General features: G+C 62.2%; 2 protein-coding genes across 5 annotated transcripts in view; both read right to left on the bottom strand.

The window, feature by feature from the left end:
- Positions 1–2,929: 2,929 nt before the first annotated feature.
- Positions 2,930–4,430, bottom strand: APOA1 (apolipoprotein A1). The gene is made up of 4 exons (XM_058041322.1): positions 4,379–4,430; positions 4,201–4,256; positions 3,837–3,990; positions 2,930–3,758 (listed from the first exon to the last, which is right to left on the bottom strand). Exons 2-4 carry the CDS (start codon positions 4,241–4,243, stop codon positions 3,161–3,163), a joined length of 795 nt encoding a protein of 264 aa, XP_057897305.1. The 5' UTR covers positions 4,244–4,256; positions 4,379–4,430; the 3' UTR covers positions 2,930–3,160.
- Positions 4,431–5,483: 1,053 nt separating this feature from the next.
- The window catches only part of SIK3 (SIK family kinase 3), a 69,671-nt gene continuing 59,075 nt past the window's right edge, over positions 5,484–16,079 (bottom strand). For all 4 annotated transcript variants that reach the window (XM_058041318.1, XM_058041319.1, XM_058041317.1 and 1 more), the window contains 9 exons: positions 15,381–15,506; positions 14,989–15,074; positions 14,222–14,331; positions 13,289–13,631; positions 12,175–13,049; positions 8,513–8,676; positions 7,691–7,823; positions 7,439–7,606; positions 5,484–7,142 (listed from right to left, as the gene is read on the bottom strand). In XM_058041318.1, the coding sequence (XP_057897301.1) occupies positions 7,449–7,606; positions 7,691–7,823; positions 8,513–8,676; positions 12,175–13,049; positions 13,289–13,631; positions 14,222–14,331; positions 14,989–15,074; positions 15,381–15,506 (1,995 nt within the window). In that variant the 3' untranslated portion in view covers positions 5,484–7,142; positions 7,439–7,448. The remainder of the gene's footprint in view (positions 7,143–7,438; positions 7,607–7,690; positions 7,824–8,512; positions 8,677–12,174; positions 13,050–13,288; positions 13,632–14,221; positions 14,332–14,988; positions 15,075–15,380; positions 15,507–16,079) is intronic.

Genomic DNA, 16,079 nt, shown 5'->3' with positions numbered 1-16,079 from the left:
CCTGAGTGCTGGGGACTCCTGCGGGAGCACAGAGAGAGGTGAGGGAAGGCCCAGGGACCAGCAGCCCTCAGCCAGAGCCCGTGGAGAGCCGGGCTCCCTCCTGGCTCCCTCCAGGCTCCCTCCAGGCTCCCTGCAGCCCCTGCCCCGCTCACCTGTGCTGCCAGTGCCGCGGTAGCTGCAGAGCCGGCAGCTCCCAGCACTATTTATGCGGCCCGAGGGCTCCTGCAGCTTCCACGCAGGCTGTGACACAGCAAGGGCTTGGACTTTAGTCGGTCACAACGTGGAGGTGCCTGACGTGTGCGCAGGCCTGACATCACCCAGGGCCCTGACATCACCCGCGGCCCCGCCAGCCCCCAGCAGGGGGACAGGGATAGACGGGGCTGGGGGACACACCGAGCCCCTCCTGGGGACAGGGGCCTGGGCTGGGGGACACCTCAGAGCTCTGCGGAGGCAGCAGTGGCTCTGTCAGCGCTGGCAGGGCAGTACCTGCGATGGGGGGGTGTGGGATGGGTGGCACTGTGACAGGACAGGGGGGCTGGGGATGCTGCAGGGACCTCCCAGCTCTGCCACCGGCCGGGCAGCGGGCAGGGCACGGGCTCAGGGCAGGACACGGGCTCAGGGCAGGACACGGGCTCAGAGGGACGCTGTGATGGAGCTGGGGGACACACGAGGCTGTGCACAGGCAGGATGGCATCGCTCCTTCCCAAGCCGGGCTCGGAAGAGGCCAGGACACTGCAGGGCACAGGAAAGGCCAGGACACTGCAGAACACTGGAGCCCCGCGGTGCCTGGGAATGCAGCTGTGACCCGTGCGTGCCCCCGGCCGTGGGCATCGGGCTCTGGGCACCCACCGGGGGCAGCCCCGGCCCAGCCCAGCCGCCCCGGGCACAGCGGGGCCGCGGCCGTGTGTCCCTGCGGGCAAAGGGCACGGCGGCAGGGCAGGGACCCGCCAGGCAGGGGCAGTGCCAAGGTCCGAGGAGCCTCGCGGTGCCCGGGCCGTGCCCGGGGCCGCTGGATGTCACCCTTGTGCCGTGCCTGGCCGGGCTGTCCCCCCGCGGGCAGCGGGCTGGCTGCGCACACGCGTGTGCCCTCGGCCCGCTCTGTGCGCACACGCGCGGACACGCGGGGCCCCTCAGCTCCGTCCCGCGGCGTTTCCCAACTGCTGGCCGGACACGGCGCCCCTGCAGCCCCCCCGCGCCCTGCCCTGACCTTTGCACGAATCCCCCGGGCGGCCGTGGGGCGGCTATAAAGGGGGAGCCCGGGGCTGCCGCGCCACAGCCCGGCACAGGTGAGTGGGGACAGCCCCGGCGAGGGTCGGGCCGGGAAGGGGACGGGCTCGGGACCCCCGTGCCCCCCCGTGCCCCACACCGTGCGCTCTGCTCTCTCCCCAGCCATGAAGGCGTCGCTGCTGTTCGTGCTCGCCTGCGCGGCCGTCCTGGCGCCGGGAGCAAGTAAGGGCCGGGGGCTGCGCAGAGCAGGGCTGGGGGCTCAGGGCAATGGGGGCGCACGGGGGGCACAGCCGCGGGACCCCCGGTGCCACCAGGCTCGCCCTTGCAGGGGCCGACGCGCCCGAGGACTCGAAGGCGCTGGTGCAGAAGGTGCAGGAGCTGGCGCAGAAAGTCTCGGCCATGACCAAGGACGCCTTCAGCAGGGTGCGGGAGTCGGAGGCGGCGCAGCAGGCCAGGTGCCCCCGAACCCCCGCCCTGTTCCCGGTGCCGGGGGAGCCGGCCGGGGCCCCGCGCTGACCCCCTGCCCTCCCCTGCCCTCTCTCCCTCGGTGCAGGCAGTGGCTGTCGGACAACGCGGAGCTGGCCAAGCAGCGCCTGCTGTGGCTCAAGGAGCAGCTGGCCGAGCTCCTGAAGAAGACTCCGGCCCCGTAGGCTCGCCGGGGGCTGCCCGGGCTCTGTCGGGGCTGGGGACCCCCGGCTCCCCGCCTCGCTGTCGCGGTGTTGTCAATAAAGCGGGGCTGATGCAAACGCTGTGCTGCCATCGCTGGGGGCTGCCCGCAGGGGGAGGTGGGGCCGGGACAGGCACCAGCACCGGGGTGCACACGGCCGTGTCGGGGTGCCCAGGGTGGCAGGAGCCGGGTGATGCTCCCAAAAACTCCTGCAAATTCAGTGCCACACACCCAGCGCCCTGAGTGGGGCTGAGCTCGGCTGCACCTCGGGCAGAGCTGGACTCAAAGGCTCCCTACACCAGCCCAGGGCTCCCCTCACCAGCCCAGGACACCCATCACCAGCCCAGGGCACCCATCACCAGCCCAGGGCACCCATCACCAGCCCAGGGCTCCCCACACCAGCCTAGGGCTCCCCACACCAGCCCAGGGCTCCCCTCACCAGCCCAGGGCACCCATCACCAGCTTAGGGCTCCCCACACCAGCCCAGGGCTCCCCTCACCAGCCCAGGGCTCCCCTCACCAGCCTAGGGCTCCCCACACCAGCCCAGGGCTCCCCTCACCAGCCTAGGGCTCCCCACACCAGCTCAGGGCACCCCTCACCAGCCTAGGGCTCCCCACACCAGCCCAGGGCACCCATCACCAGTCCAGGGCTCCCCTCACCAGCCCAGGGCACCCATCACCAGTCCAGGGCACCCATCACCAGCCCAGGGCTCCCCACACCAGCCCAGGGCACCCATCACCAGCCCAGGACACCCATCACCAGCCTAGGACACCCATCACCAGCCCAGGGCACCCATCACCAGCCCAGGACACCCATCACCAGCCTAGGACACCCATCACCAGCCCAGGGCACCCATCACCAGCCCAGGGCACCCATCACCAGCTCAGGGCACCCCACACCAGCCCAGGGCACCCATCACCAGCCCAGGACACCCATCACCAGCTCCCTGTCTCCCCAGTCCCTCTGAGTCCCCCAGTACCCCCAGTTCAGAGCACCCTTGCCCCCTCCAGCATCCACTGCAAAGACTGGGCGAGCTCCAATAACTTAAGTCAAGTTTATTTCTCAAAAGGGAGGCAAAGCTGAGAGCGACGCCGGGCCGGGGAGGGAATTCTAGGGGAAGAGGGGGTCTCCGGGGAGGACACCCGAGGGCTCCCGCAGCCTGTCCCCAGAGCCCCCTGAGCAGAAGTGCCCGGGGCAGGGCGGGGAGCGCCCGGGGCGGCGGCGGAGCGGGGCTGGGCTCAGTCCCTGGCCGCGCCGGCCGGCAGCTCAGGCCACGGTCTTCTGGAGCTCCTCCAGGAGGCTGAGGAAACGGGCCTTGAGGGTCTCGGTGTAGGGGGTGAGGCGCTCCTTGAAGTCCTGCACCAGGGGCGTCATCTTCTCCCGCAGGCTGCTGAGCTGCTCCACCACCTTGGCCTGGTATTCGGCGGCCTGGGGGATGCCCTTCTCCCGGATCTCCTCCAGCTTCTGGCTCAGCTTCTGGCGCAGCTCATCGCTGAAGGGGGCCACGTTCTTGCGCAGCTCCTCGACGTGCCCGCGCAGCCGGTCCCGCGCCTCCTCGGCCACCGGGGTCAGCTTCTGCTGCAGCAGCTCCACCTTCTGCTTGCTGAGCTCCTTCAGCTCCTGGGCGAGGGGTGCGAGGCGCTGGCGGTACTGCTCCAGGTCCTCCGTCCACTTGGCGGAGAACTGGTCCAGGAAGGGCTTGATCTTCTCCTTCACCTCCTCCAGGTCCTTGGTGAGCTCCTTGCGCAGGGACTCGGTGTCCTTCAGCCACATCTCCCGCACCTCTTTGTAGTAGGGGGCCATGTCCTCTCGCAGCTTGGCGGCGGCCGCGCCCAACGTGTCGAGGTTCTCGCCCAGCTTCAGGCTGAGGAACGGGAGGGATGGAGAGGTCACGCACGGCGCCCGGGCACCCCCAGCCCCCCGCCACACGCCCCCCACTCACTCCAGCTGTTTGCCCACGGTGGAGGCCTCGAACTGGGCAATGGCTTCCTTGCCGCTGGCCTTCACGGAGTCCAGGTACACATCGAGCATGTCCTTGAGGCGGTCCAGGGGCGCCTGGGGCTCATCGTGCTGCCAGAAGGAGCGGGCCTGGGTGCCTGCGGAGAGAGCCGGCCGCGCTCAGGACACGGTGCCCAGGGACGGCTCCAGCCCTGCCGGGTCCTGCCGGGCTCGGGAGGAACCGAGGAGCCCCTGGGCTGCAGCTGGCTCCAAAGCAAAGCGCTCCGGAAAGCGGCGGCTCCCAGCGGCGCTCCCGGCCCGCCCGCGCCGCTCCATCCCGCGGGGACCGCAGCCCCGGGCGCACCTACCCGTGAGGCAGAGCAGGGCGAGGGTCAGCACCACGGCTCTCATCTTCGCGCCGGACCTGCGGGCAGAGCAAGAGTTGGGAGCCGGGCAGAGCCAGAGCCGGCCCGGCGGGGCTGAGCCCCAGCCCGGCTCACGGTCCCGCTCCGTCCGGCGGCTCCTCGGGGCAGCCCGGGCTCTTACCAGCTCTCTCCTCCGCTGCTGCTCGTCCCGTCTGAGCGGCCGGGGCTCCGCCGCCGCTATTTATGCCGGAGGGGCAGTTCCGCGGAGATAAGCCAGCGGCGGCCCCCGGTGTGCGCGCAGGGTTCAAGGATCGCGGCATCGCCGCGGAGCGCGGCTTGGCAGGGGCGGCGAGCAAACAGGAGCTCCCCGCGGGACGCGCCTCGCCGGCCAAGGAGCTGTTTACGCTCCCGGTGACCCAGATTCCCGCTGGCCTTGCCGGGGCCCCTCGCAGCCCCCAGGGATTGGCCGCGGGCCCGGGGACAAGGTTTATTCCCGCAGGGATTTGGCCTGCCGTACCCGGACCCCTCGCCTCGGCCGGGGTCTGTGCCCCGTCCTTGACGGGGCCGCTCACGTCACCCCCTTTTCCCGCTGTGTCCCCAGCCCACAGGTCCCGGGAGCTGCGCCCTGCCCGCCCACGCCAGCCCTCGCTGGGAACCCGGGCAAGGACAAGGGGGAGGCTCAGAGCAGGCACAGAACTGGCACGGCCGCCCCAAAACCGCCCTCAGCCCGAGCCAGCCCCAGGAGCTTCCCTGTCCCATTGCCACCGGTGCAGGGATGCACAGGAATCAGGCTGAGCCCGGCCTGGCAAGGGGAGAGAGGGGCCAGGGAGAGAGGGGCCGTGTCCCCGGAGGGGCTGCAGGGGCTGTGCAGGGCTGGCACTGCCAGGGGAGCTGCGACAGAGGAACGATGCTCCCGTTTCTGGGTGGCACCGGCTCCCTGCAGCCCCAGCCCGCTGGGCACCGCAAGGGCATCGCACGGGAACTGCCAGCGCAGGTGCTGCAGGCACAGCTCAGCTCAGCTCCCTGCGCCTCCCAGACCCTGCCCGCGGCTGGAAAAGCCCCAGGGCAGCAGATGCTGGGCAGGCTCTGGTCCGCAGCACTGCCGGTCCCCAGGCTCTGCTGGGCTCAGGCTGCAGGGGGCTGCGAGTGCCGGGGGGCTTCGGGAAACCGGCCAGGGGGGCTGCTGGGGACTGGGAGCAGTGACAGCGCCAGGGATGGGCTGGGGACACAGCAGCTGCCGCCCCTTGAACTTTGGCGTTGAGCAACAAGGCAAACAAGAGCCCAGGGAAGATCATAATCATGGTTTTATTTGTTATGATCCCACTGTCCAACTAATTGACTAGTTGCAAGTGACCCACAAAAAATGGACTGAAGATTTACTGAAACTCTTTTTTTTTTTCCTGTTCCGTTTTTTAGTCCAACATAAATGAGGAAGAAAAAAAAAAATACTTCTGACATTTCCAAAAAACAGAAATAATAGCAAAGTATATTAATATACATTCAACATATACTGCGCGTATTGATTACTACAATACAAAGCCATGATAAAAAAAGTGTGATACTGCGGATGGCACGGTGACGGCCCTGCGGGGCAGCTGCTGCTGGGGGGGGCCCGGCGACTCTCCCAGGATACAGTGTCATGTAAACAAAAGGAAAATGAACCAAAGGGACAGAGCAAAAGGCTTTCAGCGTTCCCCACCCTTCCCGCTCCATCCCGCGGGCTCTCCCGGCCCGCAGGCGCCGCTGAGGGGCCGGCACGGCCGGGCTGTGTGCGGAGCTTCCTTCCCTCCTCTCTGGTTCTCGGGATCCAGAGCTGTCAGCGTTGTTCTCCCGGAGAAGGGGAGGCCGGGAAGAGGCACGGGGTAAGGACAGCAAAGTCACCTCTGCCGTGCTGGTTTCACACTTCCTTCTGTGCAAAGTCAGGAGGGCTGGGGCGATGTTTGCTTTAGTTTTAAAAAATATTCCGGAAAAAACATCAGTAAGAAGGGTTTGAGCTGGAGCTTGTCAAGTCCCAAAGGCAAGGGTGACACCATGTGCTCCTGAGCCCCAGGGCGGGGGGGCCTCCCACTCTATCCACCACGGAAAGGATGGAAAAGGGACAAAGAAGAGACCTCTGCACGTCCCGACTGTATAAGGAGAATTACCACTGTCGCCACTGGCACGAGAGAAAACCAGTCACAAGTACAATGTCATTAAAAGAAATAAAATACTTTGAACAAAAGGTGCAAGTCACAATTCATATAGAACAGAATCTAGTTAAAAATTTCTCTCAAACAGAAATTCCTTTTGCCTTTTATTAATAACAATAATAATAAAACAACATTTACCAAAAAAAACAATTCCTACGTGATCGGGAGGAAAAGCGAAGGAAACAAAGAAAAATCCGTCTGCCCTACATTAGCCAGGAAAAGAAAAAACCCCAAGTCGTGGCAGAATTGGAAAGAAAAGGGGAGGGAGGGCAGGGCAGGGGGGATGCTGTCAGCACCCCGACACACGAGAGGGAACAGAGCAGACAGAGTGAGACGAGAAGTGAATTGCACCGGGGTGGGAGGGCCCTGCCAGGCCCAGAGCCCCAGTGCAGAGGGACAGCGGCAAGGAGAGCGTGGCCTCCATCCAGGAGCGGCTCCAGCCCCCTGCAGCTGCCCAGGGAGGCTCCAGGGAGGCTCAGCCCGGCGTGGGGCCCCGGGCAGGGCCAGCCCCCAGAGCAGCCCCGGCGCCGAGGCCGATCCTCCGTGTCGGGCTCAGGGCTCTGGGTGTAGCTGGAGTTACAGGCAAGTGTGGCAGAAATTAAAGAACCCAAAGGAACGACACACTGGATGAAGTGAGGATGAGGAAAGGGGCCATGGTATTCCAGTTAGTCAGAAATACTACGGCAATTTGGCGCAATGCTGCTAGATACTGTTGGTTTAAAATGGACCTTTTCATTTCAAAGCTGTACACAAACCCTGCAAGAGAGAGAAAACACACGTTAGGGGACACCAGCATGGCACATCTCCTCCGACAGCCCTCCAGCACCCCCAGGCCATTGCTGACCCTGCCCCAGGAGTGAGAGCAAAGGGGTCTGAGTGCAGCACAAGGCTGAAGGAGGGAAGCTGTCCCTGGGCACATGGGGCACAGCAAACAGCTTCAGCTCTGAGCAGATGGTGCCAACCCCAGCACTGGAGCAATGAGCAGTGAAGGTGACCCAAGGGAGTGAGGCCCGAGGTGTGGTGTGCTGAGAGAAGGACACAGGGATACTCACTCCCTCCTGGTTACACCCCTGCCTGCTCCATCCCAAAGGGCACCTCCGGGTGCTTGTAGCTCAGCAGGACGTCCGTGATACACGTCGAGGGGTAGCAGGAGGTGTTGAGGTGCTGGCTGCCGTCGCCCAGGCTCCCGTGCTCTTGGCCTTCCAAACCCTCCCCGCATTCTGGAAGGGCAGAGAGGTGACTCAGCAGCCGTGGCAGTGACTCAGCTCCCCGAGGGGCTGCCCGGGCCCCCTCCCCGTGCTCACCCTCGCCGTCCCTGTCCCGCAGCTGCTGGCTGGCCATCAGCGACGACTGGCTGAGCACGGCGTCCGACATGCGCGCCGAGCTGAGGGCTTTCCCTGCCATCAAACTCATGCCAGGCAAGTTATCCAGCTGCACCTGTGGGGATGGCAGGACACGCTCAGGGGCAGCCCAGGATCCCCTCTGCTGTTCCCATCTGCCCACAGACAGGGCGCCCAGGGAGCCTCTGCAAGCCTTCAGCAAGGGCTGGGGAAGGCAAGAATTGTATCAGGCACAGCTTGGGTGCAGCCTGTGCCTTCAACAGGAGGATGGACTGAATGGTCCAAATGCCTCTGAACTAACAGAATCACAGCACAGCTGCGGCTGGAAAGGAGATCAGGAGATCATCCAGCACAAGCCCCTGCCAAGGCAGGCACACCTGGAGCAGGTGACAGAGAAACACATCTGGCTGGTTTTGGGATGTCTCCAGAGAGGGAGACTCCAGGCCCTACCCTGAGCAGCTGTTCCAGTGCTCTGCCACCCCCCATAGAAAGAAGTTCTTCCTAATGTAGAGGTGGAACTTGTTGTGTTTTAGTTTCTGGCCACTGCTCCTTGTCCTATCACTGGGCACCACTGAAGCTGACATTCTCATCTACAGCAGAAGGGAGCTGTAGCAAAGCCCACACCCAGATTTGGGCAGGACAGTCCCCAGCACCCCAGAGGGCACAGAGCACTGAGGTCTGGGCTGCCCTGAGCAGCCCCTTGCCAGTGGGGCTGGCTGTGTCTGCAGAGCCCTGCATGGCCCCAGGCTGTCTCAGAGCAGGGACGGGGCAGGCAGAGGCACCTACGTAGGCATCATCACTGTTCTGGATGGTGTGATGTCTCTGCAGGCTGCGGGGCCGCGGGTGCTCGCTGGACGAGGGGCGCACGGGGTAGCCCAGCCCGTTGTGGTCAGGCACCTGCATGGCTTGGCCAGGGGAGCTCCTGTCCATGCAGTTCCCTACGATGGACTCTTGAAAAGCAGACAGGACACAGAAAAAGGACACGTTAGTACAAGGGACCTGCAGCCTCCTGTGCTGCACACCGACACTCCTTGCTGGCAGAGCAGGGACAGGACCCCCGGCTGCCCCAGTTAGAGTGGTGCAGCACCAGTGCCCCCAGCTGCACTCACATGGGCCTCTCCCTCCCATCAATATCCCAAAGGATCCCAATGCTAGCTGCCTTCCATCGGGGCTGCAAAAGCAGCCTAAGGCTGGAGCAGTGGGGCACAGGAACCAGACCCTTTCCCACCTCTTCCTTCCCCCCAAGCCTGAGCTCGACCCCCACATTGTTACACAAGAGCTGGGGAGCCTCCAACACGGGATGTTCCAGCAGGGCCCCTTGGCAATTGTAAGCAACATAATCCTGCTGAAAGAGCTGGCCAGGATCTTCACTTTTATCAGATGACTTCTCCCTGCCCTCCCACAATCTGGCTGCGGGAGCACACGAGTGCTCTGCCTGGCAAAGTCCATCTGCACTGCAAGCTCTTGTGACTGAGGGCAAAGGCCACATTCCTATCAGGCAAAGCCTCTCATCATCGAGTACGCGATGTTTTGGATAAAGTCCTGAGCCATGGAGGAGCCTCCATCGGGGCTGAGCTCGCAGAGTGCAGACCCTGCTGAGCACAAAGGCCCGAGCGCAGGGGAGCTGCCCCGAGGTGACACAGCTGCAGGTGCATCCCTCACACAGCCAGAGCTTTCCCAGGGCTTTGGCCAGTGGGAAGTGATGTCCTGCTGTGCTGGGACACTGCACGGCCCAGCTGACACTGCAACTGCCACTAAACTGCTCCCCAAAGGGATCTCACAGAATCCTAGACCATCCCCACATGGACCCACAAGGATCTGACCTGCACAGAGCAGTCCCCAAACCTTTCCACAGATTTAGCGGAATTCAAGTGAGACCCCATGCCATGTGGTCCCCACGCTGCTCACAGGCAGCACAAGGACAGAGCGTGGCAGAGCAGGGACAGCACAGGCAGCACACTGCTCCCCGTGCCCTTCCTCCATCAGGAATGTGGCATTCCTGCCGGAGCCCTGTCCCAGGGCAGGCAGAGATGCAGCCTCCCCCTTCCTTTGCACAACCGTGGGGTTACGTGCGGTTAGCAGTCAGCTTTCCCGGAAAAGAGAGAAGGAAAACATGAGGTAACAGATGTTAGCGGATCAGTGCCACCCACACATGGCCTGGGATGCTGCTCCAACTGTGGGAACAGTGGTTGGGGCCAGCAGCCTGCTGCTCCAGCTCCACAAACAGCCCCGGCCCCAGCCCCTGTGCTGCGGGTGACGAGTTCCCTCAGCCTGGACGAGCCAGGACACAAAAACAGCTGCTCCCCAATGCCAGCACTTCACCTCTGGGGATGCTGCTCTGCACCCAGGGACAGACACCCCGAAGTGACACCCGCAGCCCTGCAGAGGAGAGCCTTTCATGCCCCCATCCTTTGTGTGCCTGTGGCATGTGACGCTGGCACGGCGCTGCCGCCAGCCCGGCTCCCTCCGCCCAGGTTTCCCATGGGCAGCGCTCCCAGCCCCGGGACGGCCACGCTGGAGCAGAACTGGAGCAGGGCTGCTCACAGGCAGCTCAGCCACATCCCAAACAGATCTGGTTGGCTCTCAAGGCTCCCGGCTGCCATCCCTGGCAGCTGCTGCACAGACACCCAGAGCGCTGTGATCAGCGTTAGCACGCACCCTTGGAAGCACAGGCGCTCCCAGCCACAGGGAAACCACTGTGCTCCAGGGAAACCCATCTGGGGAGCTAAGGCAGGGAGGGAAGAGACCCTCAAACTGCACCCTCATCACACAGTCTAGGGAAAAGAGTGGGAAAGCCAGATGTAGGATTTGGTGTAGGTCAATAGTGGGAAAGCCTAGGGATATGGGATTTGGTGTGGGTGAATAGTGGGAAAACTGAGTGATGTAGGATTTGATGTAGGTAAAAACCAGGAAAGCCCAGGGGTGCAGGGTTTGCTGAAGGTAAAGATACCTGGGAAGCTCTGAGGTGACTCTGCCTGGACCTGAGGCAGCACAGGCCTGAGTCCAAGTGGGTTATGGAGGCCATAGGGAAAACGGTACAAGCAGTTGCATCCCCAGGACAGAGTTTACTACAAACAGCCCTGTCAGAAAGGCTTACACAAGCCTATTTGTAAACATCTATTTGCTTTTACTCATTTACAAGGCCTTGCAGTCTAAAGTCCTTCTCCTTTGTGTAACCAGTCCTTGCACCAGCAGTGCGGGGGCTGAGATTTGGCTTTTGACTTCAGCAGACCTCACTGTCCATCTACCGGGCTTCAGTGACAAGTTTCAGACTCATGATTTCACACCAAACGCCCCTCCAGAGCTTCCAATCTCCGCTGAGCCTGGGGCGATTCCCCCCACTCCAAGCACAGCAGAGAAGCAGCTCTGAGAGCAAAGAGAATTCAGAATTTGGGAGGATTTCAGCACAGCCCAGCCTCGTCCCTGCCCCCCGCCCACGCTCTGGGGGGTCAGGGCTTGGCAGCCCCACTCAGCCCTGTGAGCCGGCCTATTCCAGCCCGGTACTTTCCCAACAAACCCGTGCTGTGTCCCTGAACAAAGCTGGGCCTCCTGTGCCTGGACACAGCTCCTCCGCAGCAGGGCCCTGGTGCCAAGGGCAAGCTGGTGGCTGCAGCCCAGCACCCCGAGTCCTGCAGAGAATACTGATCTGCCCACTCAGCCTCTCCTCAAAGCCCTTCAGCAAGGGGCTCAAGGGGTGTTCTTCCTGCAGAGGAGCCTGTGATTACAGCTCAGGCAGGAATTCTCTGACAGCCCAGGGCTGCCAGAGCAGCCACTGAGGAGCAAAGGTGCAGCTGCTTCCAAGGAGCAGGAAAGGTCTTCAGATCCTAATGGCAAGTTTAAACTCACTCTCTCCAGAATCCACCCTTCCCAGTTCAAGCAGGGATAGAATCTTGCTGCTGCTCCTTCCCAAAGTGCCAGAGAGACTGCAAGGCTGCTGGAGGCACAGGACACTGACCCACACTGTTACTGTGTGTTTGTGGGAGCTTTAGCAGTGCCTGGGCTAAGAAGAGGAATAAACGACTGCACTGCCACAGCTGGGGTATATTGGCAGCTGAGCTGTTCCTATCCCCTCTTTACAGGGGATGGGGAACATCATCAACAAGAATAAATCTGTGGCCACCACGCAGCGCCCCTAAAAAGTGGCACCAAGCTGGGGCCTGGTCTTTACCTGCCTGCAGAAGTAGGTCAGATTCCCAAGGGAAGCAGCCCATGGGGCTCCTTCCTTATTCAACCCTGTTTATTACAGAGGCTGTGCCTGCAATTTACTTCAGGCCACAAAAGCCAGAAAGAATCTCGGTAATTCTGTGCTATGCAGAGCATGTCAGGAAACCCTTGGTGTGCCGGTGTTCTGGGCAGGAAGGTGGGTGGCTGGCACAGACAGACAGACAGCTGGCCTGCACTGACAGACAGACAGACAGCTGGCCTGCACGGGCAGCAGGGAGCCTTACCTCTGCTGGGCACCTTATTCCTGAATGCGGGCTGATGCCTGTACTGGTGCGTTGCCAGCTCCTGCGCGGGGTTAGCAGTTCCTAGCAAAGATTCGGGGTCCCCGTGCCCTCCTGTGTTCACGAGCAGAGGGCTCTCGTGGCAACCTTTGGTCAATGTGTTTGAACTCTTACTGTCAGGAAAGCTGTCCCTGTTTCCCTCGCAGGCGCAGTCCTCCTCCATGCTCTCCGAGTGGAACAGGGCTGGCTGGTGTCCGTATCCCTGCGGCGGCGGTGGCACGGAGGCAGGGACCTGCTGGATACATTCTTGAGCCCTGATTTTTAAGAGATGTTGGGGGCTGTTCTGGGGGTGGTACGTGTCAGCACTCTGATAAGGCAAAGACAACGACTGGCGCTCCGAGAGGTTCTGTCCCATGCTGCTGCCCATATTCCCAGCATCCCCTTGACTCATATGCCTGAACAACTCTTGGTACTCTTGCTGCTGCTGCTGCTGCTGCCGCCGTTTGATGAGCTGTGCAAATTCTGCCTGGGGCAGCCGCATGTCCGTGTGCCCCGTGAGCGAGTGCCGGGGGGAGAGCAGTCCCTGGAGGATGTGCGGTACCTGCTGGTGTCGGCTGTAGTCGGGCGGGGTCGGGGACAACAGTGCCTGCTGTAGTGCCGATGCCGTGTAGTGCTGCTGCTGCTGCTGATGTGCGTTCGGGGGGAAACTGGGGTACTGCTCCAGCTGCGGGACCTTCAGAGCCTGCTGGGCTGCGGGGAACCCCACCCCTCCCGGCGGGCTGTAGTTGCTGGGGGAAACGCGAGGCTGCTCCGGGAACAGGTGGGGGTGTAAGTGCACCTGGTCGTAGTTGGCGGGGGGATACCTGTTCACGTTCAGACTGCAAGGACAAGGAAAAGGACCGGTGATTGTGCTGCTCAGAGGGAGCCAGAGCTGCTCCTGCACCAGAGGGGCCTCCCCGGGCAGGTGGCACAGCAGCCCTGGCCCGGCTCAGCTACTCCTTGCCAGGGCCAGCGAGGCAGCAGGCACGGGGCAGAGCGGCGAGGACAGCGCGTCTCACCTTGCCACCCCCCGCTGCCCACAGCGCTGCCCCAGCCCCAGCAGGCAGCACGGCCTCACCTGTGCGACTCGGCGCTGTCGGCGCTCAGCTGCTTGGACAGCTGCCGGTGGCCGTAGCTCAGCGAGGCCATCAGGTTGGCACGGTGCTGCATCTGGATCTGGCTGGCGCTGGGGCTCAGGGACATGCCCCGGGCGTGGGAGGCCCCGGGCAGGAGGCTGCTGCCCACCATGTCCCCGGGCTCCTGCACCTGGATGGTGACCTGCTGGGGCTGCTGCTGCTGCTGCTGCTGCTGCAGGGCCAGGCACGTCAGCCCCATGGCCGGGGGAGGGGAACAGTTACCCGACTGCGGGAAGATGGTGCTGTGGGATGGCATCCCTTGGAACTGGGACTGGGAGGCAGCACCTGCAAGGAACACACACTCAGCACCCCTGCCAGCCCAGGGAGCGAGATCTGCTCCATTCTCTGAAGCGCTGGACATGGCTTGGATTAACCTGGGCTACTGAAAGGTGTCCCTGCCCGTAGCAGGGGGCTGAGAGGGATGGTCTGTAGGGTCCCTTCCAACCCAAAGCAGGCTGTGATGCTGTGATTCATTCCATGACTCTGGGCCAGGCTGGGAGCCCAGCACATGTCCGTACGGGCGCCCTGTCATGCTGTGCCAGCGTGCAAAGGTCACAGCCAGAGCCCCTTGCACCAAAACAGAAACTGCGGAGCTGACAGGGATTTGCATAAACCTGAGAATATCAGCCCTTCCTCCCCACCCCCGGGAGAGATAAGTAAGGATCTTGTGACAAGGAACCTGACAGCACATTCCAGCTGGCAGCTCCTCGCCAGCTCTGATAACAGCAGCCCTTGCTGCCAGATGGAGAATCTTTTACATCATCAGCAAACTGTGCAGGGCCTGGGCTGGGGGAACGGAGCCCTGGCAACCCCAGGCTGCTCCTGCAGGCTTTGGTGGGATCCCACGGCCCTGCCCAGCTCCCAGAAGTGCTTACCATGGGGCTGGAGCACGCTGCTGCTCACGGGGGGCGGGCTGCTGTTGGGCTGCCTGAAGAGATGATTGCTGGGGTGGTTTGGGGGTGGGCTGGATGGCTGGATCCGTAACCTACGCAGGGAAACAAGCACCTTCTCACCAGGCCTGCTCCTTGTCAAGATGCTGTCCCAACTGTGAGAACTGATGCCAAACACTGCGTGTCTTGTTCAAAATAAACACCACAGAGCCCTTGCTGGGCATCCCAAGGTCTCTGCAGCTTGGCTTCTCTTCTGAGAGCCACCTCCCTTGTCCAAGTCACACAGGGAGTGAGCATGAGCCGGTGGCTACCACAGAAACCTGGGGACAAGGACACTGCAGGCTCACCTCCTGAGTCACTGCACCTGGTGAGACACCCTGCAGGCATTTCCCATAACTCAGCCTCCCTCACCCACAGGTCAGGGTGCTGAGGGCAAGGAGGCTGAGCTCACCAAGGGCCTGGCAAGGTGTGAGACACCCAAGGAAGCATGAGAGAGCTTCAAGGCACTCAAAAGGCAGGACTGTCAACCCTCTGCTCAAAGCAGGTCTGTGCCTCTGAATCAGATTTCTCTGATTCTAAAGTCCTTCTGAGAGAATCCAGCCCAAAGGACCAGGCACATTCACCTGGGAAGTGGCAGTGTCATTCTGACTCCATAAATCTCCAACTCAGCCTGGCCTCTCCTGAGTGTGTCAGCTCATCCCTGGGCTTCAGGAAGAGTCAAACCCAGAGCTGTCCTAAAGCCATTTCTTTACCTCTGGAGCTGGTGAGTGAGCAGAGCTGGCTGGTTTTCACATGGAGCTTGCAAGGGTGGAGATGGCTGGGGAGGCCGGATACAGTCCTGAACCAGGCACCACAAGAAAACAAGAAGTGTTTGCAGTCAATGCCTCAGTCAGTAAATTTAGAAACACTGCTGGGTGAAGCAGGACATATCCAGATTCACTGAGTGTCAGTCCCTGGCTGCAGCCCTGGCTGCCACAGCTACCACAGCAGCTGTGCAAACATCTCTGCTGAAATCCTTCAGCCTTCAGCAAGCCCAGCAAACGCCCCTCCCTCAATCCCCCCGGGACCCGCTCACGAGTTGTGTCTGCAGCAACACAGGAAAACAGAGCTGAGCTTTCAGCAGCTCTGGCTCAGGCTGCACTACCTGAATCTGCTGATGAAGGATCTGGTGGTGCTGCTCCTGCTGGTACAACATGTGCTGCTGCTGCGTCTTCTCCAGCGTCCGCTCGTCCATGTGCCCCCCGTACATCTTCTGCAGCTGCTCACACTCCTGCAAGGAACCCAGCACAGCCCAAAAATGACCTTCTGCTGCACAGCACCCTGCTGGGTGGGAATGGGACGCCCTGCAGCCCACCCCTCTGAGAAAAGCTGGCAAAGCAAGCCTAATCCATTCCTCTGACAGAATCAGGTGTGCAGGGACGTGGCAAAAAGCCAGAAAAGCAACGGGTGCATGTGACACTGAGCTGGCACTGCTGTGTTCCCTTAATGCAGGCAGCAAGCTCTGGGAACAGCACTTCAAGGTGAGGAGAGCATCTCACTTGTGCCGTGCTGCAAGGGGAAAGCCTGTCCTGGGGCCAAACCCTGCTCCAGCCATTGGCAAGCTGTGCCTGGCTGTGCAGGGAATATCCCACAACACACTCAGGAGCTGCCCTTTCCTGGGACACCCTGGAACGGCCCCAAACTGCTGCCAGGGGAAATGTGGGAGAGCAGGAGCTGCAGTCTGACAGTGCTGGTGGGACAGGCAGGACACCCATGGCTGGGCACAGCACGGTGGCTCTCCCCAGAAAAGAGGGAGCAGGAATCCCCCCAGGTGCCCAACTGCAGTGAACAGCTCATACATGCA

The sequence above is a fragment of the Melospiza georgiana genome, chromosome 27, assembly GCF_028018845.1.
Source record: "Melospiza georgiana isolate bMelGeo1 chromosome 27, bMelGeo1.pri, whole genome shotgun sequence".
NCBI lineage: Eukaryota > Metazoa > Chordata > Aves > Passeriformes > Passerellidae > Melospiza > Melospiza georgiana.
Note: the sequence above shows the minus strand (reverse complement) of the source record. Positions and strands in the feature narration are given on the sequence as shown.